At 56.7% G+C, this 21,602-nt stretch overlaps 7 protein-coding genes across 7 annotated transcripts; 4 read left to right on the forward strand and 3 right to left on the reverse strand.

The window, feature by feature from the left end:
• Window positions 1-309: 309 nt before the first annotated feature.
• On the reverse strand, window positions 310-1,838 carry K437DRAFT_238543 (putative NADH2 dehydrogenase 40K chain). The gene is made up of 4 exons (XM_013386129.1): window positions 1,584-1,838; window positions 1,327-1,498; window positions 1,166-1,257; window positions 310-1,095 (listed from the first exon to the last, which is right to left on the reverse strand). The coding sequence occupies exons 1-4, from the start codon at window positions 1,778-1,780 to the stop codon at window positions 360-362; spliced, it is 1,197 nt and encodes a 398-aa protein (XP_013241583.1). The 5' UTR covers window positions 1,781-1,838; the 3' UTR covers window positions 310-359.
• A 232-nt stretch (window positions 1,839-2,070) lies between these two features.
• On the forward strand, window positions 2,071-3,458 carry K437DRAFT_258424 (alpha/beta-hydrolase). Its single transcript, XM_013386130.1, has 3 exons — window positions 2,071-2,710; window positions 2,786-2,923; window positions 2,998-3,458. Exons 1-3 carry the CDS (start codon window positions 2,299-2,301, stop codon window positions 3,420-3,422), a joined length of 975 nt encoding a protein of 324 aa, XP_013241584.1. The 5' UTR covers window positions 2,071-2,298; the 3' UTR covers window positions 3,423-3,458.
• Window positions 3,459-5,014: 1,556 nt separating this feature from the next.
• K437DRAFT_226999 (P-loop containing nucleoside triphosphate hydrolase protein) lies at window positions 5,015-8,709 on the forward strand (the record flags this gene model as incomplete). The annotated part of the gene is made up of 2 exons (XM_013386131.1): window positions 5,015-5,178; window positions 5,238-8,709. 2 exons carry the CDS (start codon window positions 5,015-5,017, stop codon window positions 8,707-8,709), a joined length of 3,636 nt encoding a protein of 1,211 aa, XP_013241585.1.
• Window positions 8,687-13,263, reverse strand: K437DRAFT_258429 (uncharacterized protein). The gene is made up of 5 exons (XM_013386132.1): window positions 9,489-13,263; window positions 9,406-9,419; window positions 9,302-9,340; window positions 9,087-9,220; window positions 8,687-9,000 (listed from the first exon to the last, which is right to left on the reverse strand). The coding sequence occupies exons 1-5, from the start codon at window positions 13,012-13,014 to the stop codon at window positions 8,946-8,948; spliced, it is 3,768 nt and encodes a 1,255-aa protein (XP_013241586.1). The 5' UTR covers window positions 13,015-13,263; the 3' UTR covers window positions 8,687-8,945.
• A 230-nt stretch (window positions 13,264-13,493) lies between these two features.
• K437DRAFT_180728 (uncharacterized protein) lies at window positions 13,494-14,098 on the forward strand. The gene has a single exon (XM_013386133.1). The coding sequence runs from the start codon at window positions 13,641-13,643 to the stop codon at window positions 13,971-13,973; it is 333 nt and encodes a 110-aa protein (XP_013241587.1). The 5' UTR covers window positions 13,494-13,640; the 3' UTR covers window positions 13,974-14,098.
• A 638-nt stretch (window positions 14,099-14,736) lies between these two features.
• K437DRAFT_180736 (uncharacterized protein) lies at window positions 14,737-16,061 on the reverse strand. Its single transcript, XM_013386134.1, has one exon. It carries the CDS (start codon window positions 15,961-15,963, stop codon window positions 15,010-15,012), a length of 954 nt encoding a protein of 317 aa, XP_013241588.1. The 5' UTR covers window positions 15,964-16,061; the 3' UTR covers window positions 14,737-15,009.
• A 198-nt stretch (window positions 16,062-16,259) lies between these two features.
• On the forward strand, window positions 16,260-20,340 carry K437DRAFT_258431 (uncharacterized protein). The gene is made up of 5 exons (XM_013386135.1): window positions 16,260-16,831; window positions 16,900-17,637; window positions 17,735-19,106; window positions 19,191-19,378; window positions 19,449-20,340. The coding sequence occupies exons 1-5, from the start codon at window positions 16,445-16,447 to the stop codon at window positions 20,226-20,228; spliced, it is 3,465 nt and encodes a 1,154-aa protein (XP_013241589.1). The 5' UTR covers window positions 16,260-16,444; the 3' UTR covers window positions 20,229-20,340.
• Window positions 20,341-21,602: the final 1,262 nt, after the last annotated feature.

The following is a 21,602-nucleotide window of genomic DNA, read 5'->3' on the forward strand; positions in this document are numbered from 1 at the left end:
AGAAAGAAAAAAATGGGGGAAGACAACGCCCAGGTCGACCCTGAGATGAGGGCGCACGCTTTACCGGCCCATTGGCAAGATGTGTCATGAGTAGAGGCCCCATTCGTCCTTGCCTCCGAGGTCAGTGATTTGATAGAATGAGGGTGGAAGTGCTCCTGCAAGATGCGCACGCTCCAATTAGGCCAGAGAGCATGCCTGCCTTGGCCTCAGGGCCGTGTTTGCTTGTACGGAGAGAGATGTGGCCTGTACATATGCGGCCTCGAGACACGTTGCATCAATCCAATAACTTCCATGACCTTCCTCCTACCTCAATGATCATTAGATCACATTGTGCTGAAACTTCGATTTACACTGAGGATCTAGTCCACAACTCGGTATGGCTCCTTCTTCAAGCGCAACCCGCTGTTCTCGACCGGCTGCTCAAAGTAGAGGTGTGACCTGTATCGTCTGAGGTAGACGATCGCAATCTCCTCGAGCACATCCGGTTCGATGCCGAGGTCTGCCCAGCTCTTGGTTCCAGGCGCATCTGGCTTGTCGTCCATGTAGCGCCTCTGCAGCTCGTCAGGGCTGAGCATCTGCCACCAGGCAAGGTCTCCTACTTTTGCGGCCGCCGTTATAGCAAGTTTGGGGATGTTGACTGATTGGCGCACGATCTTGTTCATCGTGAGCGACTCGACCAAGTGCATCAGCTCGCTGATGGTGTAAGTCCGGTGATTAGCGAGCGAGAACGTCTGGCCAATGGCCGTGTTGTCGGCATCCATCATAAGTTCGAGGGCTTGGGCGACGTTGAGGGAGTGGGTCGGGCGCAAACGGGTCTGACCGTAGTTGATGTGCCATGTGATCGGCCACGAAGCAATACTGTTGAGAAGTCTGTCTTCGTGTCCATATAGCGGGCCCGGCCTAACAATAGTGGCGCCAGGGAAAGCAGCCCTCACGGCCTCCTCGCCTTCAGCCTTGGTACGCAGGAAGACGCTTTCTGAGTTGGCATCAGCATTCAAGTGACTGACGTGGATGAATCGTGAGACGCCAGAAGCTTCTGCGACCTCTGCGATGCGCCGAGCCCCATCTCTGTTGACGTCGGCAAAAGAAAAGTTCCTGAAGAACGAGAGTAATCGGGATCCGTCAGCACATGCTCCGCCTGCGACAGTTAGATGTATCGACTGACTTCGTCTCGTAAGCGCGCCCTGTAAGGTTGTACACGGTGTCCGAGTGCCGGAGGCACTCCTCGATCATGCCTTCGTCCCTGATGTCCCATTCCTGGTGACATGGTGCCAAATGCAATTGATAAGTTAGAATGCGAAAACCAAGGGTAAAAGTATCACTCACCATCGGAACCACTTGTCCAAGATCACCCATGATTTTGAGGTGTCTCTTCTCATCCTCATCCCTGAATGGTACGATGACCTGCGTACCTTTCTGAGCCAGTCGGCTCACGAGGTATCTGCCCAAGAAGCCAGTGCAGCCAAAGACTGTCGCAACATGCCCCGAGACAGAGTTCCTAGAGGTGCAAAGGGCAGGGCAGGTGACAGACAAAAGGTCAGACTAGTCCCCTCACGTCATACCGAGGCTGATATATCCCGCACCTTCCTCCACCGTATGGACCAGCTTCGATGACCGGCTTGCCAGTCTTGCGCTTGATCGTAAGGTCGTGGCCGAACCGCCGCTGCTGGATCTGAAGGCTTGCGGCCCCGATGGATCCCAAAGTGGAAGAGGAGGCAGCCAGCACACTCCTGGGGCTGTTGCGCGCCAGAAGCGCACAACCGCTGCTGACGGACAGCATTTTTTCTCGAGAGCGCCTGAGCAAGCTGCGATCGCGCAAGTGTGCGTGGCAGGTCTTCTGGAGCACAGGTCTAGATGTATCAATTGAGAAGAGATCCCGATTCTTCACAGGCGTTGGGGTATGGTGGTGAATCTCGCTGCGCTGCCTGGCGCCCACAGGCGGAAGGACGCGTTTGCCAGACACTGGTGCAGTGCTGCCAGCTGAAAATCAGACCTCGACGACCAGACCCACTACAACCTTACATCGGGCAGCCTGGTGTAGTCGATGTCACCCATTTAAACATCGCTCTCGAGACACTCAAGTGCTCAATCTTACGGATAGGACACACCCCCACACATAGGACCTCGAAATAGAGAGAAAAGAGCTGCAGAAAGACCGCTTCCACTGTAATGCCAATCTTCAAGCCAGGAAAAAAGAAAGCCGCGGCGGACGGTCACGGATCCCGCGCCGGCAGCGGAAACAGCGTCGCACATGGTGAGGTCTTCAACAACGATGCTCCAGAGTATCAGCCACGCCGGATGGGCGAATCATCGAAGCAAGGCAAGAAGGCATTCAAGTACGGCGGCAGCATCTCCAAGACCGAGTTTGATATTGGTGGACTGCCGATCAATGTGTTCGGGATGGACGAACTCACCCCGGTCTACTCTCGCGCCTCGGCGGCCCCGCCACCGCCCGTATGTGTGATCATCCATATGCACGGGCGGACAGGCAGCGCTAATAATGAGGAGCATATTGCTAGACAGCTGTACGACCGCATAGATCGGTGTAAGCGGCAAACGACGTCTCAAGGCTACACAGGCCCGCAGAAGGACGTGCTGGTTGTGTCCTTTGATGCTCGGAATCATGGTCATCGGAAGACGAACGAGCTGGGCCAGAAAGGCTGGAAGGAGGACAACAAGCGTCATGCGATGGATCTTTACGCCATGTATGGTGAGCGTGTACTCTTATCAAATATCACTTCCAATCCTATTCGTGCTGATCGTATGCACGTGCAATCTGCGCCAGTCGGCACCGCTCGCGATGTCAGTTTTCTGATTGACTTTCTCCCGGCCTATCTCTTCCCACATGACGAGCGAGTGGCCACCCAATGGGTCGCAACCGGAAAATCATTAGGTGGACATGCGGCTTGGAAAGTCCTTGCAGGTGAGCATGAGTTGAGTTGCCCCTTGTTCGACGAAAGCCTGCTGACAAAGGGAAATCTTTCACGGTTCGCAAAGATGAGCGCCGTGTCACCATTGGGGTCCCGTTCATCGGGATGCCAGACTACCTCAAGCTGCTTGCGCGGCGCACACAGAGCAACTTTGTGCCCAATGCTCCACCGACGGTGCCCGGCGCACTGCGGCAGCTGATCGCGCAGATCGATCCCGCGCAGGCTCGCGGGTACGACTCGTTCGATCCTACAGTGAACCCTTTTTGGGACAAGAAAATCCTCGTTTGCTCCGGCGAAGAGGACCGGCTGGTGAAATGGGAGTATTCAGAAGAATTCCTCAGACGTCTGGTTGTGGAAGAACCGTCCGGTCCAAGAGGGGAGATGCAAGGTCTGAAGATCTTCAAAGAACCAGGTGTAGGCCACGTGGTGACTGAGAACATGATCGAAGAAGCTGGAGAATGGATTTGGAGCTGGGGCGTCTCAAGATGCTGAGTGTAGTATCGCCTCTTGCCTATTGTATCCGCGATGCTACCGCCACGGAGAGTGTCCGACAGTCACTCCGACTACGTTTGCGCATAACCAGCTTCAAGGAGGTTATCGTTCATTTGAGTCTGCAATGTGTTGAGTCGGGCAGCTGGTATGGTGTGTGAACGCGTCGCGACCCTGATTGCATGGACGGGGGCAGCTCGCGCCGCTCGCGCGAAGAAGTCGCCCTCCGCATGTCGCGGGACGGAGGAGCGCACTCCGCACAGATGTTGCCATTGTCATTTAAATTATTTTGTCGCCGCAATCTATCATCCCTACGCGACCTGCACCACGTTACCAACATCATGAGGTCAGTTCGCATCGCATTGCCGGTCGCGTTCCATGCGGGTGATGTGATTGCCCCCTACAATGCTTTCGCTTGGTGAATAAGAGCGAGAGGGAAAGGCATGGCACCGCCGTTCGCACCGTCTGCCTCTACTGGCAGCCGGGCCAGCTCGTCTCGCCTATATCTCCCTCAGCCGGGCCCTTCTTCCCTCTTCGTCGGGACTTCTTCATCAACTGCTTCTCTCGCCAAGCTTGCGTCTGCGAGAAATACAGAGAGCACCAGTGTTGCTGCTAGAGGTCACTCGCAGCTGACTCCAACTCTGATGCAAGGTCTGCTCAGTGGCAATGATGATGACGACGGGGATGATGATGGCGTGTCTGTGGTGCATATTGCAAAACCATTGATCTCATCGCTTCCGCCAAAGCCTAACAGCGCTAGAATTACCTCACAAGGCTTCGGTGATGTCACGTCCCGCCGTTCTGCAAGCCAATTACTCATGCCCGACGAGAGAGTGCCTGAGAAGCGACAGTTAAGAGATCCAAGCCCAGACAGTCTAGTCACTCAAGGCAAGCGGAGTGCCAACGCTATCATCACCTCTGAATCTCGAACCCGAGGGGCTCGGAAGGACGAGAGACGAAAAACACAAGCGTCCGCATTGATTCCGCAAAAGTTGGCTTCCAGCTCTCGAATCAAGGTCGAGGATGTCGACCGCGGAGGCCCTTCCCAAGGCTCAGACGAAGCCGAGGAGAGTCAGAATTTTGAAGAGGTGAACAACATCATTGTCGCAACCCCGTGGAGTGCTCCGGCTGCAAAAGTGTCCATTCGACCAGCAGCAGACGGCTCCCTGCGACAGTACATGGACGGGAAGCGCAAAGCGCCCGAGGTGATTCGGATCAAGTCTGAGCCACCGTCCGAAAATGAAGACGTGGAGGAAGTGGTACCACCAGCCGGCGCTATGCACAGCAAACTTCTCCCCCCCAGAAAACAGCTTCCGGATGTCTTTTCGCTGCGTTCCTCCGTTGCGCCTTCTGGAGTAGGCGATGACGCGTCAGGTGGTGAGGATGGCGGTTTCTTACGGCCGTCCGATGAGAGTGGACAGCTCGGTGCTCCGTCGAGCGTAATGCACACTATGAGCCGATACGGCAGGAATGCTACACTCGAGCGTCAGTCGCATCAAGGGAGAGAAGAAGCTTTCCAGGAACAAGAAGATGCTTTGCATCGAGAGCGAGTGGCAAGTGAAAGACAAGGTTTCTCCGATCGCAGAAGCAGCACTATGCCTGCACTGTACACCAGGGAGGAGCCGTGGCCTGATCATTTTGTGCAACTCGAGAGAACGTTCAAGGCTGTCAATATCATCTATTCATTCTGTTCAGCCCGGAAGCATATGGTGACCTCGTTTGACGTGATCAAGAGTGGCGTGGAAGCGCAGTTGAGGAGGTGAGCAGGACAGGAGATTCCGAGACTGCGAACGCTGACTCATTCCTACCTGCATTCAGGCCCCTCGAGATGGTTGACCTCGCACAAATCAAGTCTTTATGTCCAGACCTCATCAACTTTGCATATGTCGATTCGCAGCTTCTACAGGTGCATTTCGAAGGGGCCAAGGCGGTCGAAGGCGGGGCCAAGCCACTCAATGGTCTGGAAGGAGATGGACTCACCTACCGCCAGAGAGCAGAAGCCAAGCGTATAGCCCTCGACAGTATTTATTGTCAGACAGCAAAAGACATTTCAGTAGCGCCGCTTCTTCCTGTCGACTTCGCCGGGTTCCCTGCAGCAGGCGCTGGCTGGCAAGCAGACATCGAGCCAAGTGAAGTTGGAGGGTTCAGTGCCCCACTTGTCAGTCTTGCCGAGGTGGAAGCTCGCAAGGAGGTGGAGAGGACACGCGACAAAATTGATCGGGGGGAAGGCTACGTCCTACTTTTCGAGTTCAACGACGGGACCACTTCCGGTCCAAAGGCCACAAGCAGGCGTCCATTCCGAGGACGTGGCCCGCCCTCGCGAGGTTATAAAGAGCACAGGCTTAGACCAGCTCTCACCTTTCTTCCTAGCACGCAGTCGATGCAGAAACTCATCAAGAAGCGCAATGCGAAGTTTGAGCAAGCAGTCCTGGAGCTCCTCGCCGCCTGCAAGGTCAAGGAAGAGGACCCCGTCATGCTTTTGGTCGAAGCCGCTCTGCATCATGTTCCTGTCGATCCAGAACTCGACCAAACTCAGAGACTACAACTGGAAGTTGACACGCCACAAAGGAAGCGCTTCAAATTCCAACACCTCTTGCAAAACCCAGACGACCGAGACAGCATCGAAGAGATCATTGAGCAACTCAAAGCTCGATCCGACTACAAAGACCAGATCGTTCCGGGCGGCCGACGTACTTTCCCACAGCGCGAGGCCAAGTTTGGCGAGCTGGACTTTGAGCTGTCGCAAGAGCTAGTGCATGCGCTTGTGCAAACCAATGGAATTGAACGGTTCTACACGCACCAAGCCGAAGCTCTCAACGCGCTGGATGCCGGAAACAGCGTCATCGTCTCCACAAGCACTTCTTCCGGCAAGTCACTGATCTATCAGATCCCAACATTACGGGCCCTCGAGAGCAACCAGGACGCCACAGCCTTCTTCATCTTTCCGACCAAGGCTCTCGCGCAAGATCAGCGTCGATCATTACAAGATCTACTGCACGAGTATTCTGGTCTGGATGATATTCTTGTCGCAACATACGACGGCGACACGGACCGAGACTTGAGGAAGGACATCCGCAACAAGGCGAGTGTCATCTTTACCAATCCGGATATGCTGCATCAGGCCATATTGCCTTCTGAAGAAGTCTGGCGCCGCTTCTTGCGCAACTTGAGAGTCGTTGTGGTTGACGAGCTGCATACTTACAACGGAGTCTTTGGCGCGCATGTTAGTTTTATCATGAGGCGCCTGCGACGTATCTGCACAGCTCTGGGGAATCACAAAGTGCAATTCATCAGCTGCTCCGCCACCGTTGCCAATCCGAAGGAGCATATGCAGACTCTCTTTGGTATCGAGGATGTCCATGTCGTTATTGATGACGGCTCTCCCACCGGCAAGAAAGAGTGGGTCATCTGGAATCCGCCATACATCGATCCAGCAGATCCTGCTCAAGGACGCGTGGGTGCCTACTCGGAAGTGTCGCGCATATTTATCCATCTGGTGGAACGAGGCGTAAGGACCATTGTCTTCACCAAGGTGCGACGTACATGCGAGATCGTGATTCGGCAGGTGCGCAACGATCTGCTTTTGGAGGATCGTCATGATATTGTAGACAAGGTCATGGCATATCGCTCGGGGTATTCACCGCACGACAGACGCAAGATCGAGCAAGATATGTTCAAGGGCCAGCTGCTGGGGATTGTCGCAACATCAGCCCTTGAGCTCGGTATCGACATTGGCAGTCTCGATGCTGTGATTATGCTCGGTTTCCCGTACTCGATCTCTAGCCTCCGTCAGCAAGCAGGTCGAGCCGGCCGGCGGCAGAAGGATAGTCTCAGTGTTCTGATCGGAGAGCCATGGCCCACGGACCAGCACTACATGCGTAACCCGGAGAATGTCTTTACTGAGCCCGATGCAGCTTTGTCCGTGGATCTGGGCAACGACTTCATTATGGAGTCACACCTGCAATGTGCAGCTTCGGAGATGCCTATCGACCCTGTGCAGGACGAGCAATACTTTGGTCCATCACTCCAAACACTCTGCTCAACACGCTTAGAATATGACGGCCAAGGCTTCTACCATTCTCGGGAGGACGTTGGGACGAATCCGAGCAAGGATGTGGCCATCCGCGGGGCTCGGCAGGTCACCTATACTTATATCGACGATACGCCGGGGAGAGCGGGCGGCCCAAGGGTTATGGAAGAGGTCGAGATTGATCGAGCCATCTTTGAAGCTTTCGAGGGGGCAGTCTTCATGCATCAGGGTCTCTCCTTCATCTGCCGCGAAGTGTCGCACGAGAAATTCATTGCGCGCATGTACCAGGCCGACGTCAATTACCACACACGAGTACGAGATCACACCGACATTGACGCTGTGGAAACACACCGCATCAGAACACTCACCGACACCCCTGTCTTGGCGTACTTTGGCAAGGTCACCATCTCGAGTCGCATCTGGGGCTACTTCAAAGTTGATCGCAGGGCGAACATTCTCGACTCGGTCGATGTTGATTGTCCGCCATACATCCGACACACGAAAGGTATGTGGATTGACGTACCTGCGTGGCTGGTGAACGCCCTTTCCGAGAAGACCATCAATGCAGCCGCTGCCATCCATGCCGCCGAGCATGCTCTGCTCAGCCTGACTCCGATGTTCGTCATCACTGCAGCAGGCGATGTGCAGACCGAGTGCAAGATCGCTGAGCGAGAGTACGGCAAGAAACCCACAGCACGCCGGAGACCGGCACGTTTGATTTTCTACGATATGCCTGGGCAAAATGGGGGCGTCTGCAGCAAGGCTTTTGCCCACCTCGACGGCCTTTTACGCATCGCCACCGCTGTCATTGAGGCGTGTTCCTGTCTTGACGGCTGCCTCAGTTGCGTGATCAGTCCTGTCTGCGAGCATGCCAACACGGTCACCAGCAAGGTCGGCGCTTTGGCTGTTCTGCGTGGTCTTGCAGGCAGGGAGCCCTTCGACCCTGACCTGCCTCAGCAGAATGAGCCAGGTCACGCGTCTGGTTCACTTGGACCATCCGCAAGCCTGCAGCACACTGTCAGGGAAGCGTCGCCGGTAAGAGCCGCGCGTGACACGGGCGAAGTGCCAATCGAAACACTCGACGAGGTTCTGCCTCCTAGCTTGCAAGCTTCGCAGCAGGCCACAGCGAACCGCGCCCCGCCAGGCACAGCTCGTGCGCCACCCGGCGTGTCTCGAACCTTCGAGGAGGGGGAAGACGCGAGGACCCCAGGGCCCGAGGAAAAGACTCATAATGCTTATGCAGTGCAATTCAATGTGTAATGGTACAGATGCCCCTTATGGTGCGAGCCAGCCTACTCTGCTCTGTCATGGCTGAGACGACAGGTTCGCAGGATGGCTTCGGCTCAAGCATGGATGTCACGCGCCGTGGGATGCTGAAGATGCTGGGAAGGTGCCAGTTGATTTGATGATGGTGCATGCTGGAGTTGATGCTGGTGGAAAGGAACGTTAGTAGAGGTAGACTAGACAAGAGCGTCATGGCTCGTCGGCCGGGCCTATCAAGCAAAGTCGACGAAGTGCGCCATCTTGCAGTCCGGGTTGGAGCATTCGAGCCTTAGTAGAGCGATAAATGTGCCACAGGACCAAATTCAATGACGCAGCAAGACAAGGATTGCGCTGAAGTCGCTGGAAAAACGTACCCTTCTGCTTCGGTAACACAGAGTCGGCGCTTCTTGCTCTTGTTAACCTTGCTCTTGGTGGCCTTGATCTTTTTTTGCGGAGGCTCAGAATTTTCACGATTTGTAACGCTGTTCATTGATGTCGATCCAGGGAGCTGCAATTTCCATGCCAACCAAAGCGCCTTAAGGGATTCGCGAGCGGCATGGTAACTGGTGCATTGGAGCAAAGAACTCACGGATGGCCAGTCTTGCGACTCGCCTAGCTTGGCGGGATTCTGGAAGGTAGCAATGTTGAATGCATCGTCGACGAGATACAGCGAATCCGATGAAACACGCTTACCTTGACCATTTCTCCTGCACACGCCGATGATCAAAGTAAGTGGGCAGCAAGCGCACAAGAAACTCTACTGAAAGTGATCTTACGCGAGGGCTCTTCCGTGCTGCCTTCCGCTCTGCTCCCCCCCTTGACCGATAAAGCAATATCCTTCCCTACGTGTTCTGCTGAGGCATCTGCCAGTATCCCGACTACAGGAAGAGACGAGGGCGTTAGTTGTAGCTCCGATGCAGGGTTGAGACTCGGCCCCTGACCCTGCTCCGGGCCTGAAGGCGATTGTTTCGCATTCTCATTCCTTGCTCCCTTCCTTCGCTTAAGAAGCAACTTCATCTCTTCTGCTTTTAATCTAAGCTGCTCCTGCAGAGCCGCCTTTCGCTCAGTGAATTCACGTTGCATATGATCCGCCTCCGGCGCGATCTTTTCCTCTTCTGCACTCTTGTTCATCGTCACGCTTGCTCCGTTCTGCGACGGCTTCACGCCACCATCCGTCGCCGTAGGCGCAGGTGAAGCCTGAGTGGTTCCCGACGCAGACGCAGCAGCTATCTTCTTCCTCTGTTGCATCGCAATAATTTTGGCCCGCATCTCTCGGATGGCCCTTTCTTTTGCTTCCAGCTGCTGCGCCTGCAAAGCTGCAGATGCGTTCGCTTGAACCTTTGGAAAGTGTGCCGAAACTGGTGTGGCCGTTCCTGATGAGGACGACGAGGACGAAAAGCCAACGCTTCTGGTCAACCGCAACGCCTCGCCTTCCAGGACCACCGATGCGCCCAGCGTGTCGTTGCTGCCTTCCTGCTCTCGTTCCTCATCGTCCGGGTCCACCAAAGCCTTGTAGTACGTCCTTTGCCATTCCAGTCGCAGGCGGCGATAGCCATGTGTAGGATGCCGCTGATGTACATCGTCCTCTGGTTCGTCGGCATTGTCTTCTTCTTCATCGGCGTCGTCGGTATCCTCCTCGCTATTGGACACATCGATGATCATTTTCAGGCCGTAGCGGTGAGTCGTAGGTAAGAGACGATGAAATGCAAGAGCCCCATCGAAGCGCGCATCCGTCGCAGTCGGAGTAGATCGTGGCAGAGGCACCGGCGATAGAGTGCTGTCATTGAGCTCGGCTGCGCTGGGCCGAGCGCGCTTCTTGCCCTTCATCACCGTACCTCCTTGTTGTTGCGAGCCAGAGTCGACGCGTGCGAGGGCAGGAGCGGGGGTGCTTTCGATGGTAGGCAAGGGTGCGCTGAAGTCAACCTCTCCAGTAGGCGCGCCACATGCAAACGCGCCGAAGTTATCCGCGTACGACATGAGCTGCCTTGCGGGAGGCGGTGGGAGCGGAGGCGCAGACGCAGGACCTCTGTTCCGTAGGGGCAATGGGCTCGGCTGCCTGCTATGCACTGCTGATGTCGATGTTGAGGGTACCGTTTCAACAGGTAAACTGACTGGTTTGAGCGGTGGCGAAATGATCATGATTCCGTCGGTGCCCTCGCTGTCAGCGTCGCTGGCGCCATCGTCGCCTCCGCCTGCGTCGCTGGCAGCGCGGCTGGCCATTCGCACATTGGAATCAATATCAAAGGGCGGGGACAAGGAGGGTGTATGTGTTTTATCGATCACAGCAGAACTCGTGCCTACTTGCTGGACGCTAGCAGCAAAGTCGTCGCCATCGAAAGAGACATGGGGTATGCCGCTAGTATCTGAGACGGAATCGATCTGCTGCGAAGGAACGCTTTGCGTGCGTGAGCTGCGAAGCTTGGACTTAAGGGCGATCTCCGAGAGCATATTGTCGATCTCATCGAACGACGGCGCTGCAGCTGAGTCTCCTTCTTTGACAATTTTCGTAGGGAAAACTGCCGCCGGCTTCAGACTTGTCTTGCGCTTCATGCTAGCTAGCGCTGCCTTGCGGAGCTCCTCGGCATTCAGCCGCGTGCTCGAAGCTGCAGGCTGTGGTTTCGTGCTTCCCTTCTGCGACGAGTGACCAGTTTGCGAGGGTGGCGATGGCGGCTGCGGTGTGCACACGCTAACGGCGGAAGATGCAGAAGCGGAGGTGGAGGGCAGCAAAGAGCACGGTGCGCCCAGCGTCTGCGCGATCTCTGCGACCATGCTCGGCACGAAGCCATGCTGTACGACCGAGTCTGCATCCACATTGAGCAGCTTGCATCGCAGCACAAGCTCGCGGCACCTGGCGAGGCTCAGCTCGGTCTCTGTCGTCGCAGGCGACGCTCCGGGTTCAGGTCCGAATGCCAAGGATTCCGAGGGACCTGCTAGGGTCTGCACGTGTTGTGACGGCTCGCGACTGGAAGGCATCGTGGGGCCGTGGATGTTCGGAGCTTGCCCTGCCGCCTCGAGCAATTTCTCCTGATCAAATTTCTCCTTTTCTTCATAAGCCTTGACGACGAGCTTACTTAACACCTCCGCCTCCTTTTCCGCTTCTGGCAGCGTGCCTAGTGCGAGGAGTGTGAATTCCCAGGGGTACGATGACGCGATGTCTTTCAAATACTTGTAGTAGCCCTCTACCATCTCGCCCGGCCGCTCAGGGACGAGTGCCTGAAAGATCTCGCGCAGATTGACGGAAGCACGCACGAGCAGCTGCGGCGGATCGTGCTTGTCCAGCTTATGGCGCTGCTTGGTGTTCTTGCCGACTGGCGCAGGAAGAATGTGCAGCCATGGTCTGCCCGGCTTCGGCCGCGCCGGCTGCCAGATGATGCGCAGAGGTGCATCAGGAGGATAAACTCGACCGAGCGCAAAAGGAAGCGTTTGCTGGTTGAGGATGATCGCTTCCACGCGTACAACCAGGAGGTTGAGCCACTGCTCCTGTGCATCCTTCGACAGCTTGGCAGGTATCGTCTTTCGTTGCTGCTTTTGGTGCTGTTGCTGCTGGTGTTGCGATTGCGATTGCTGTTGCTGGCTGAATTGTGTTTCGCTCAAGAATCTACCCTCCGGACCCGCGGTTGCATGTCGCTGGTCTGCGATGAAAGAACTCGGCGATCGAGCAAGCGGTACCATTGGATGAGCGACTGGAGCAAATGGTGACAGATCAGTAGTAGAAATTCCGTTCGACGCTGTTGGGTAATTCAACGAGTATAATGGTGCGGACGGTCGCATGGGTGGGGGCCCCGGTGCTGCGAGCGGTGGGGTGTAGTGCTGCTGATACTGCCACCGCGAATGAGTCGCAGAAACGTGCACGGGCGGTAGGTTTTGCGACTGCGAGTATGCAGCGCTATCTGCCCATGCGTGCGCATGTGATGGAGGCACTAGAGGTGGCGGTGGTAGCGGCGGCGGCCCTGGAGGCGTCCGAGGCTGAGGGGCGCCAGGCGGAAGTAGCACGGGAGGCAGCGGTGGTGGCGGCGGTGGTGACCCATGATACGTGGGCAAAGGTGGATGGAAAGTCCATGCTGCACCTCGAGGAGGCACAGCGCTGAGCGAGTGCCTTTGCCCTCGTTCGTGTCCGTATTCCACAAGCGGCAGCGGCGGCCGTGGCGGTGAAGGGAGGACGCGCCAGGTGACAAGTCCTGGTTCGGGTGAGTGATCCGAAGGAAGCTCGCCCTCTTCTGATTCAGAGGGAAGTTCTCCATCTTCTGAAGGTGGCGAGGGCGACCTTGCGACTTTACCGTTGGTTGGCCCTGCGACGGGCATGGCGGCGAGAGCGAGCTTTGCTCAGCGTTGCCTTGGATAGTAGGACTGAGGAATGGACAGGCGTTTGTTTTACGGCCGTGGTCGGAGTGCACTGCAAGGAGGCATTATGCACTCCTTTTCCCCATCTCGCAGGCGATCACCAGCTCCACTTGCGATGGTCGGCTGTGAGTTATGCCTGCCTGCAGGTTAGAAGGGCAGGCCGATTACTCTCAAGCGAAGATGAGAGAGAGCATGCAAAGGAGGGTCGAAGCCTCAAAGGGAACTTTCCCGGAGTGGGAGGGCTTCTGGGATCACTCACTTGGCGGACGATTTGAGCTCATCACCGCGGTGGTGTGCTAGTGGTCAACAACCCTAACCCCGTCCTGTAACCGTCGCCACGCATGAAGTAAAATAAAAAAGAAAGGACCCTGAAAAGAGCAGAAGAAAAGAAGGCTGGCCATTAAAGTTCCACTTCACATTTTTTTGAGCCAGGTCGACCAGTTCGTGAGCCAAAACTAGGGATGATGCAACTTCTGCAGGCGACGTCCACTGAACTCTGAAGCAAGGGTCAATTCAAAGAAGCAAGCACAAGCTAAAGCATCAGCTACAGCAGCAGCGGCAGCTCAACCTTCAGATATCCAGGCGCAATGGACACCCCGCTCGCTCCGCCGCTGCGCCTGACGCCCAAGTACGCGCCGACGAGCGTCTCGCACGCGCAAGTAGCCGATACCATCGGCTGGTTCCTCAACGCCTACTCGGAGCGCACGGGCGGCGTGCCGTCCGCCGGGCCGAAGAATGCGCACGAAGCCATGATGGCTGCCGCTGCGTTTGGGAGCGTCGAGATGGATGACGGCGCTGCGCGAGAGGGCGCAGGTGCCGACGGTGCCACACAGCCGCAGCATGACGTCTCAGCCGCCGCAGGGAACACGGTCATCACCACGCAGCTTAACAGGCTCAAGGAGGAACTCAGGCACTCTTGAATAGCTTGGGAAGACCTGCTCGCCCCCTTGTCAAAATACTTCCAAGGTCAAGTCACTAGCAAACACTCTGATTTCCTCATCCACTGGTCGCTTCACAAGATCTGCCAGTCAAGCCAGAATGGAGCAGACACAAGACCGCCACACATCGATTCTGCGCTGCGGCGCTGACCCCGGTACCTTGAGCGCAGCGACTCTTTTCATCATACCCAATACGCGGCCTTAGGACTACTTCGATCTTGAAGGCTTGCAGCATGCCAATTTTCGTCGCCAACACCTCCGCTACATCAACAGCTGGCTCTTGCCCCAGTGTCGTATCTTCGATGCACATCCATCGGCTGTGCACACACTCTCCCGAGAGACGTCGCTTATTGAACCCAATGGAATCTGCGGCTCCGCATGTGCGTCCGAGCTGCCGAAGCTCTGAAGACAATATTAGTCCTTACAACAAGCAGATCGACGCCAATGGCGCACACCCCCAGGAAAAATTCATCGGCCCAGACGAACGTTACGCAGCGGCAACATGCAAAGCGCCCCATCTTCCGTTGAAAGGGCAAAGCCATTGCACCCCTTAACATCATCTTGTGGTATATGTACGATACAGCACACTTGTGCACGTATTGATTCAAAGTACCCATGCGCACACGGTGCAGGGCTGTCTGTCCTTCTGCTGGCAGCAGCTAGACGTACCATCGTCGCTGCGGCTGCGGCTGCGGCGGTGGAGTGCCTGCCTGCTCGTTCGCTATAGCGTGGCTTTGCAAAGGTACTCGTAAACGTTGATCAACGCTCGTCGCCGCAGGGCCAAGCAAGGATGGTGCAGTCGCCGTAGAGCTGCAGTGGACTGCCTGATCGGCGGAACGTGTCGTCTGCAATGTCGATGTTGGTGGTAGTGTGACAGGCGTTGAGAGAGGTGCAGTCGGTGTGATGGCACTGTTTTCTGAACTTGAAACAGAGGTGGAGGCAACACCGTGGGCATCATTCGATGGCTCTAGTGCTCGTTGGATCGCTGCAGACAGAGGGACGGTAGGTTACATGTGGGTCAGCTCCGGCACTTGTACAATGATGGAAGTCGAAGAACGTGTGACCCACCAGCTTCCCAGTCCTGCTCGCTCCACCCTCTGTCCTCGTCCTGGTTCTGATGGTTTGACTCCCTCCCGGCGCTGCTTCCCGACCTCCACCCGTGAAAGACAGAGCTAGCCTTCTCGATCGCACCGAGCATGCTGCTCTTCATGGCGCCCGGTTTACCAAAAAGCGCCTCGCTCCAGCGCGTCTCGGATGCGTAGCTCTGATGATGCTGGACGTCTCTGCTGCTGGAGTACTGGCGCAGCACTTGCGCTTCCGCCTCGGCGCAGATGGCAGGGTCCAGGCCGACGGAAGATGGGGACAGCGAAGTTTTCAGCAGGCGGATGGCCAGTCGGAGCTCTTGCTCGCGCAACTTCTTATCGGCTTTTCTGCCTTCCGCAGGAGACTCGGACGGCTTCCATGTTTCCTCCATCTTGAGTGCCATCAAATCTTTAACATTCTGTAGCAGCGCGAGCCGCGCAGTGTGCTCTTTCTGCTCCTCCTTCTGCGAGCGCCGTATGACTGCATAGTTGAATGCGAGCGATGTGACAATGGATAGCAGAACCAGCGGTCCTACGACGGGTCTGAGATGGCGCACGCGAAACCGGAAGCGCGACGCGTCGTCTTCGCCGTGGTGGTGGTGACGGTAACCTTCACTGCCAGTGCTGCTCTGGCTGGTAGTCGGTGTCGGAAAGGATGTCGAGAAGCTTCGTTGGGGGACAGGTGATGTCGATTGCACCAGCCCAGGTGCAGCGGCAGAGGAGCTGCAGCGGCGACAACCGCAGTAGGGGCAAGGAGGAGCACCAGCCCTAGCGCTGCTGCCGCTGGCATCAGCGGCTCGCGGATGTAAACGTGTGGATCGGCTGCCAACGACCGTTCGAGGCGCCCCGCGGCGGGCCGCGGGAGAGACGGCGGGCCACCATGCGTTCATGATGCGCTTCCAGTTTAAATCCAGGGGGGTCTGCTCGCTCAGCTTTTTGGAATGGGATGCCGCTAGATGGATGTGATTAAAGGATGTGCGACTTGCTCAGTGCCCTGATGAGCCAAGATCAGGATGGATAATGAGCAATGAGCTTCTGACATTTTGCCAGTTCGTATAGTCAGGGTGAACATGGGGAGACGGAACGCGGAAGACGTATGGTTCCTGCTCGCGAGCAGTTGGCCCGTGCCGTCATATCTGCTATTAGTTGTTAGTTCGGGCGAGTTGGAACTTACATTCGATGTGGCTCTCTGCAAAGCACAATGGTCCCAGCAGGTCCAACCAAGTCCAGATTCGAGTTAACTCCATCGTCACCCCGTTCGTTCTAGAGAGCATCCTATCGATACCCTGATCAGCTAGACCGGCCCTCCCCGCCGAGCTGAAGCGGTCACTCATACTCTTCCTGGAATTTCCCAGCCTAACAGTAGTCAAGATGCTGACGACCGCCAACTGGCTCGGCCAAAAGTACAGCCAGCTGAACAAGGCTGGACAGGTTGCGTCGGTAGCTGGTACTGTCCAGGTACTCGCTGAGAAGCTGAAAAGCGGCAGCAGCAACAACAGAAGTGCCACAGAAGAAGCAGCATCAACCACCGCGGAGGATCGTCGTGCCGCAATCCTCAGCTTAAAAGGCATCAGTCGTGACCATCCCAAGCAGGTCGCCGACCATGCGCTCGGACCCATCCTTGACGTCCTCATAGACGAGGCGGCAAAGCCTCCAGGTCAGGCGGACGAAGAGTGTATGAGAGCGCTGGTGGAGATGTGTATCACTTTGTGTGATGCCATGCCTGCGTCCAGCGAAGCTGTAGCCGCCAAGCCGAGGGTGTGTGCAGGCGGCCTAGCTGCGGCTTGCGTGTGGAGTTGACGCCTCTCTTCATTTTGCATTTACAGACACGTCAACAACCATCACACAGCCTGCAATCTTCCGACATCTTCCTCGAGAAACCCGAGCCATTGCAAGCGCTGCTCCCCCTCTTATCCTCCAAGCGCGCATTCTATACTCGCTTCGCCTCTCTGCAACTCCTTGGGACGCTCCTGCGCAACCGGGCCTCGCGTGTGCAGGAGCACGTGCTCGTAGCCCCTGGCGGCTGCGGCGCCATCCTCGAGTGCATCGCCGAAAGTACATCCGGACCCGGCGGCATGTCCGGGAGCAGCTCCGGCGCGCGTTCCGGCAGCAGCGCCGAGATCATCCGCAACGAGGCGCTCCTGCTCCTTCCGCACCTCGTACATGGCAACCCGGACATCCAGAAGCTCGTCGCGTTCGAAGGCGCGTTTGAGAAACTGCTCGACGTCGTCGCACAGGAGGGGCGCATCGAGGGTGGCGTCGTGGTGCAGGACGCACTCGAGGGCCTGGAGGCGCTGCTCAGGTACAACGTATCGAATCAGAATTACTTTCGCGAGACCATGTCCGTGCCTATGCTCGCGCCGCTCCTCTTCTTTCCACCCCCGCCGCCACCGTTATACCACGGAGACGCACCGAGTCGACAAGCGGAGCAGGAACACGCGCCTCAGCTCGAAGGCTTCGCGTTCCAGGAATGGGACGAGCAAAAGGTGCTCAACGCGAGGTTGGTCATTGGGATCGCTGGACTACTCGTGTCCGGGCAGGGAGACGGCAAGAGGAACAACCAGGTGAGCAACATGCACTTACAATGTTCAACTCGGTGACTTCCAAGTAGCTTTCCGGCGTTCAGTACTGATCAATCTTCATGAATGCGAGAACAATCAGAATGCTCTGCTGCAGAGCGGCATGACGAGATGTCTCGTCGAGCTGGCACTCGCCAGCACCGCACCGGTCCTCCTCAAGTCGCAGGCGCTGCACGTACTCAGTTCAATGCTCAGCGCGTCTCGCACAACGCAAGAGATGTTTTCCAACCTCCTCGTCTGCCCGATTCTCGCATTGGAGCAGTCTACCGACGCACGACCGCCACACCTGACGCCACAAGGGGATGCAGATGCACATTTGGAGAATGGGCAGCACGCAGGAGCAGCGGCAGCGGGATTTGTTGTGTCACCTGCCGAAGACGCAGCAGGAGCGCCGGCACCCCCAATACCCGCGCCAGCACTGACGTACACGCGCTTGCCTGCCAGGCCGGCGGTCTTGACGCTGATCGGCACCGCATTAAGTGGGCCCTCGATGCTCGAAGCGGGATACGCTCATGCTCAGCTCGGTATGCGCACAGCGGCGCTCAGCGCGTTTGAGAGTCTCGTCGCGGACAATGTCGACGCGCGTCTGGCTATCATCGGGAGCATGATGCCTGCCGCGGGCGAGTCCGACGCAGATCTTCCCGTCACTGCTGGGGGCTTGCTGCTGGATGCGTTCAAGGCCTTGCCGTCGAGCTCCGAGGTCGTTGCGGACACAGAGGGGGAGGGCAAAAGGTTCGACCCGTACAAATATCTTATCGCTTCGATGCTGTTCACGAGTCTCGTCAAGGGGAGTGAGAGCGCCAAGAAGCTTGCTCGTAACATCGCGTTCGACCACGAAGGTCGCGTCTCGTCTCGCGACCTAAAGGAAGGCGAGGACCCAGACGAGGACGATCCGCGCAGCTCGCTCATCCAGACCATCATGGGCAACTTTACGCAGGCGATACGCGAGCAAGCCGACGCTATTCGCAAAGACCGCAGTGCCACGGCCGCAGGCGGTCTCGCATCCGGCTTGTCGCTCGCTGCAGGCTGGACGCGCGTCCTGGTTGGCTACCTGGTCTGCCTCGGCAGCTGGCTCTGGGACTCGCCGGCGTCTGTGCGCGACTTCCTCTTCGAGTCGGCCAACATGCAGGTGCTGATCCAACCCGTGGCACAGTCGTCCGGCATCGACCCTCTCATTCAGAGCCTCAGCACCTTCGTCCTTGGTGTCCTGTACGAGTTCAACACCGAACCAGGCGAGTTGAAGCGCGAGACTATGCATCCCATCTTGCACTCGCGCATCGGCGCGGACAACTTTGGCGTGCGCTTGCTCCGCCTGCGCGACGATCCTCGCTTTCGTGCCGTCGGGCCCGATGTTCTCGAGCGCGTTGGGGACGCCCCAGAGGCGACTGCAGAGAACCAGCAAGATGGTCTTTGGCTCAATTGGGGCTTTGTCGAATTTTGGAAAAACAACTTTTGTGAGTGAACTCTCTTTTTGCCATTCATGGATGATTATGCACAGGGAGATGACCTTGGCACATCGCCCTTTAACGCCCAAACAGTGCTTGTCCAGAAGAGTATCCTCGTTGAGCCAAGCTCGACTTCTGCGAGCTCGGCAACCGCAAGCACAGAGTTGCTGGACGCACGAAGGCAACTCGATACCCTGCGCGATCAAGTTGCGAATCGGACACGGGAGGTCCAGCACCTTGCACAGAACCTCGAGCAGACGCAAAAGGAGAAAGAGGAGCAGGTGAGCTTGTGCTTTGTCCGCAGGTGGCGATGTGGTAGACGCATGTTCATTTTGAATCTCTATTTGACAGCGAGCCAAATATGAAACTGAGATTGCCGCCGCCGCGGCTGCATCACAAGCGAGCGCAGACAGTCTGACGGCCCTGCAGGCTGAGCTGTCCGCCGCACACAACGGGCATGAAGTAGCATTGTCCGAGGCGAACAAGTCGCGGGAGGCGCTGAACGCTGAACTGGATGCCGTGCGCGAGATGCTCAGTGCGGCAGAGAGCAAGAACTCTGAGCTGGAGAAGTGGGCGAACGAGGCGGAAGAGGCGATGCGCAGACTCAAGGAGAAGGTTGCGGCGCAGGCGCAGATGGACATGCAGGGCGGTGCAGAGAAGGAGAAGGAGGAGAGAGCCAAGATGGACGCGCTGGAAGAGCAAATTAAGGAATTGAAGCGCAAACTCGAGGAGGGGCAAGCGTGTGTACAGGCCGTGGAGAAGGAGGCGAGTGCCAATATCGAGGCGCTGGAGGAGCAAATCAAGGAATTGAAGCGCAAAGTTGAGGAGGGACAAGCGCGCGTGCAGGCCGTGGAGAAGGAAAAGGACGAGGTTGTGCAGCGAGCTAAGGAGGAAGCTGCCTTGGCAGCATCCGCTGGAATGGAGGAGAACAAGGCCGCCGCGGTTGACGAGAGTCCAAGCGTTGATGTCCGACGACTGCAAGAGCTGGAGAAGGAGAACGAAGACTTGCTTGTTTTGCTTGAAGAGCTCAGCACCAAGCGCAAGGTGGATAAGGCGAGAATGCGCGAGAACGATCTTGAAGTCAGCGATGACGACGATGACGATGATGACGATGACGACCAGGAGGGGTAGCACCAGCCAGCATACAAAGCTCCCCGCCCACTTTTCTCTCACTCTGTCTCTGTAATCTGGAGAAGGCTCGAACCTCTTTCGAGAGACGCGTGCACATTTCCTTCTTATCCGTGCCATCCAAATCCCGAGTCTCCTTCTGTCCACTTATATACTGACGACGTGTGGATCCCAGACCGTCAAGGCGAGCAGAGCGTACAATCCGACGGAAGCAGTGCCCGTCGCGGCAATCCTGGCTCTGCAATTTTCTCACGCTGCTTCTACTTTACAGAGTCGCTGCACCGAATGAGACTGGAAAGGCAACGGCGGAAGAACATTCTAAGCATAGGCGATGTGGTGACCTACGTGGATGCGTCGCTTTGAAACGGTGCATTTGTGATTTCGAATATTCTGGACCTTTGTGGCCATTGATAGCATGGAACAGAGCTCTGTACTGTTCTAGGCATGCTTGTCGCATCCGCCCTGTCACCCGCCAGCGAGGGCAACTCTGGCAGCTATCGGCGTTGCAGTTGTCTAGGTTGAGGTCCACTCGGAAGAGGCCCACGACGCGATGGGAACAAGAGGGGACGAGAAAAATCTGCGTGGCATGCACAGCGACGTCCTGATGCATATTCGACGTGTTTTCTTTATTTCTTCATTTTGTTGGGGGGGGGGGGTAAACCAATGAGATGGTTTATGTGGAATGAAAGCGAGAAAAGCGCAGTGCAGACAACCGGGCAGGAGGAACTCTTGAATGCAACCTCTCTTCGGATCAAGTGGGGGGAATGGCGGACAGAATCTCATTTGCACACTCCACGTTCAACACAACTGCTGCATGCCGCATTGGAATTGTATGCCCGATCGAATGCATTTCACGCATGTGATGGCTCTTATTGTTGATTGTGAGCGGGCGGGTCCATCCCTTCTCCCCAGAGACGGCTGATCACCGAGGTGCGATCAAGAAGAGAGAGCGCAACGCGGGTGGGTCGATGTCAGGCCGTTGGGCCCTCCGGGCCCCCACTAGCTTGAGTTTTTGAGCTGGCTCTCAATGCAACCCATCGCTCACTCGCTTGCAGTAGGCTGCTGTGACGCCCAGACCCACACGCTCTACCCACGCTCATGTTCTCGAGTGGATTCCCTGCTGCAGCACATGTTCCATACATACAAGCATCTTTTTGGGCGCCTTGCACGTTTGCCGCAATTCTCTCCGCGCTCGTATCTACAAAGGTTACAGACGAGCTGTGCGCCGTGGACCTGGGAACTCGGTCGATGGGCGAGAGGGAGCGGATGTGTGTGCTAGAGCGTGTATGCCAAGGTCTGTATCGGCCGAGAGACTAGAGCTTCTTCGCTACAGGTCGCCAGCCGAGGAGAGCAAGAGTACGAGTGTGGGTGGCCCGA

Source organism: Tilletiaria anomala (genome assembly GCF_000711695.1).
Source record: "Tilletiaria anomala UBC 951 chromosome Unknown K437scaffold_84, whole genome shotgun sequence".
Lineage (NCBI taxonomy): Eukaryota > Fungi > Basidiomycota > Exobasidiomycetes > Georgefischeriales > Tilletiariaceae > Tilletiaria > Tilletiaria anomala.

Excerpts from the sequence above, each read along its gene's own strand:
- K437DRAFT_238543 (XM_013386129.1), bottom strand. The coding sequence starts at position 1,780 with ATGCTGTCCGTCAGCAGCGGTTGTGCGCTTCTGGCGCGCAACAGCCCC. Across the intron at positions 1,499-1,583 it reads GGTCCATACGGTGGAGGAAG|GAACTCTGTCTCGGGGCATG; the intron begins GTGCGGGATATA and ends TTGCACCTCTAG. Across the intron at positions 1,258-1,326 it reads TTGGACAAGTGGTTCCGATG|GAATGGGACATCAGGGACGA; the intron begins GTGAGTGATACT and ends CCATGTCACCAG.
- K437DRAFT_258424 (XM_013386130.1), top strand. The coding sequence starts at position 2,299 with ATGGGCGAATCATCGAAGCAAGGCAAGAAGGCATTCAAGTACGGCGGC. Across the intron at positions 2,711-2,785 it reads GGATCTTTACGCCATGTATG|TCGGCACCGCTCGCGATGTC; the intron begins GTGAGCGTGTAC and ends AATCTGCGCCAG. Across the intron at positions 2,924-2,997 it reads GGCTTGGAAAGTCCTTGCAG|ATGAGCGCCGTGTCACCATT; the intron begins GTGAGCATGAGT and ends CGGTTCGCAAAG.
- K437DRAFT_258429 (XM_013386132.1), bottom strand. The coding sequence starts at position 13,014 with ATGCCCGTCGCAGGGCCAACCAACGGTAAAGTCGCAAGGTCGCCCTCG. Across the intron at positions 9,221-9,301 it reads AGTCGCAAGACTGGCCATCC|CTCCCTGGATCGACATCAAT; the intron begins GTGAGTTCTTTG and ends TGGAAATTGCAG. Across the intron at positions 9,001-9,086 it reads TGTGTTACCGAAGCAGAAGG|GCTCGAATGCTCCAACCCGG; the intron begins GTACGTTTTTCC and ends CGCTCTACTAAG.
- K437DRAFT_180728 (XM_013386133.1), top strand. The coding sequence starts at position 13,641 with ATGGACACCCCGCTCGCTCCGCCGCTGCGCCTGACGCCCAAGTACGCG.
- K437DRAFT_180736 (XM_013386134.1), bottom strand. The coding sequence starts at position 15,963 with ATGAACGCATGGTGGCCCGCCGTCTCTCCCGCGGCCCGCCGCGGGGCG.
- K437DRAFT_258431 (XM_013386135.1), top strand. The coding sequence starts at position 16,445 with ATGCTGACGACCGCCAACTGGCTCGGCCAAAAGTACAGCCAGCTGAAC. Across the intron at positions 16,832-16,899 it reads CTGTAGCCGCCAAGCCGAGG|ACACGTCAACAACCATCACA; the intron begins GTGTGTGCAGGC and ends TTGCATTTACAG. Across the intron at positions 19,107-19,190 it reads ATTTTGGAAAAACAACTTTT|TGCTTGTCCAGAAGAGTATC; the intron begins GTGAGTGAACTC and ends ACGCCCAAACAG.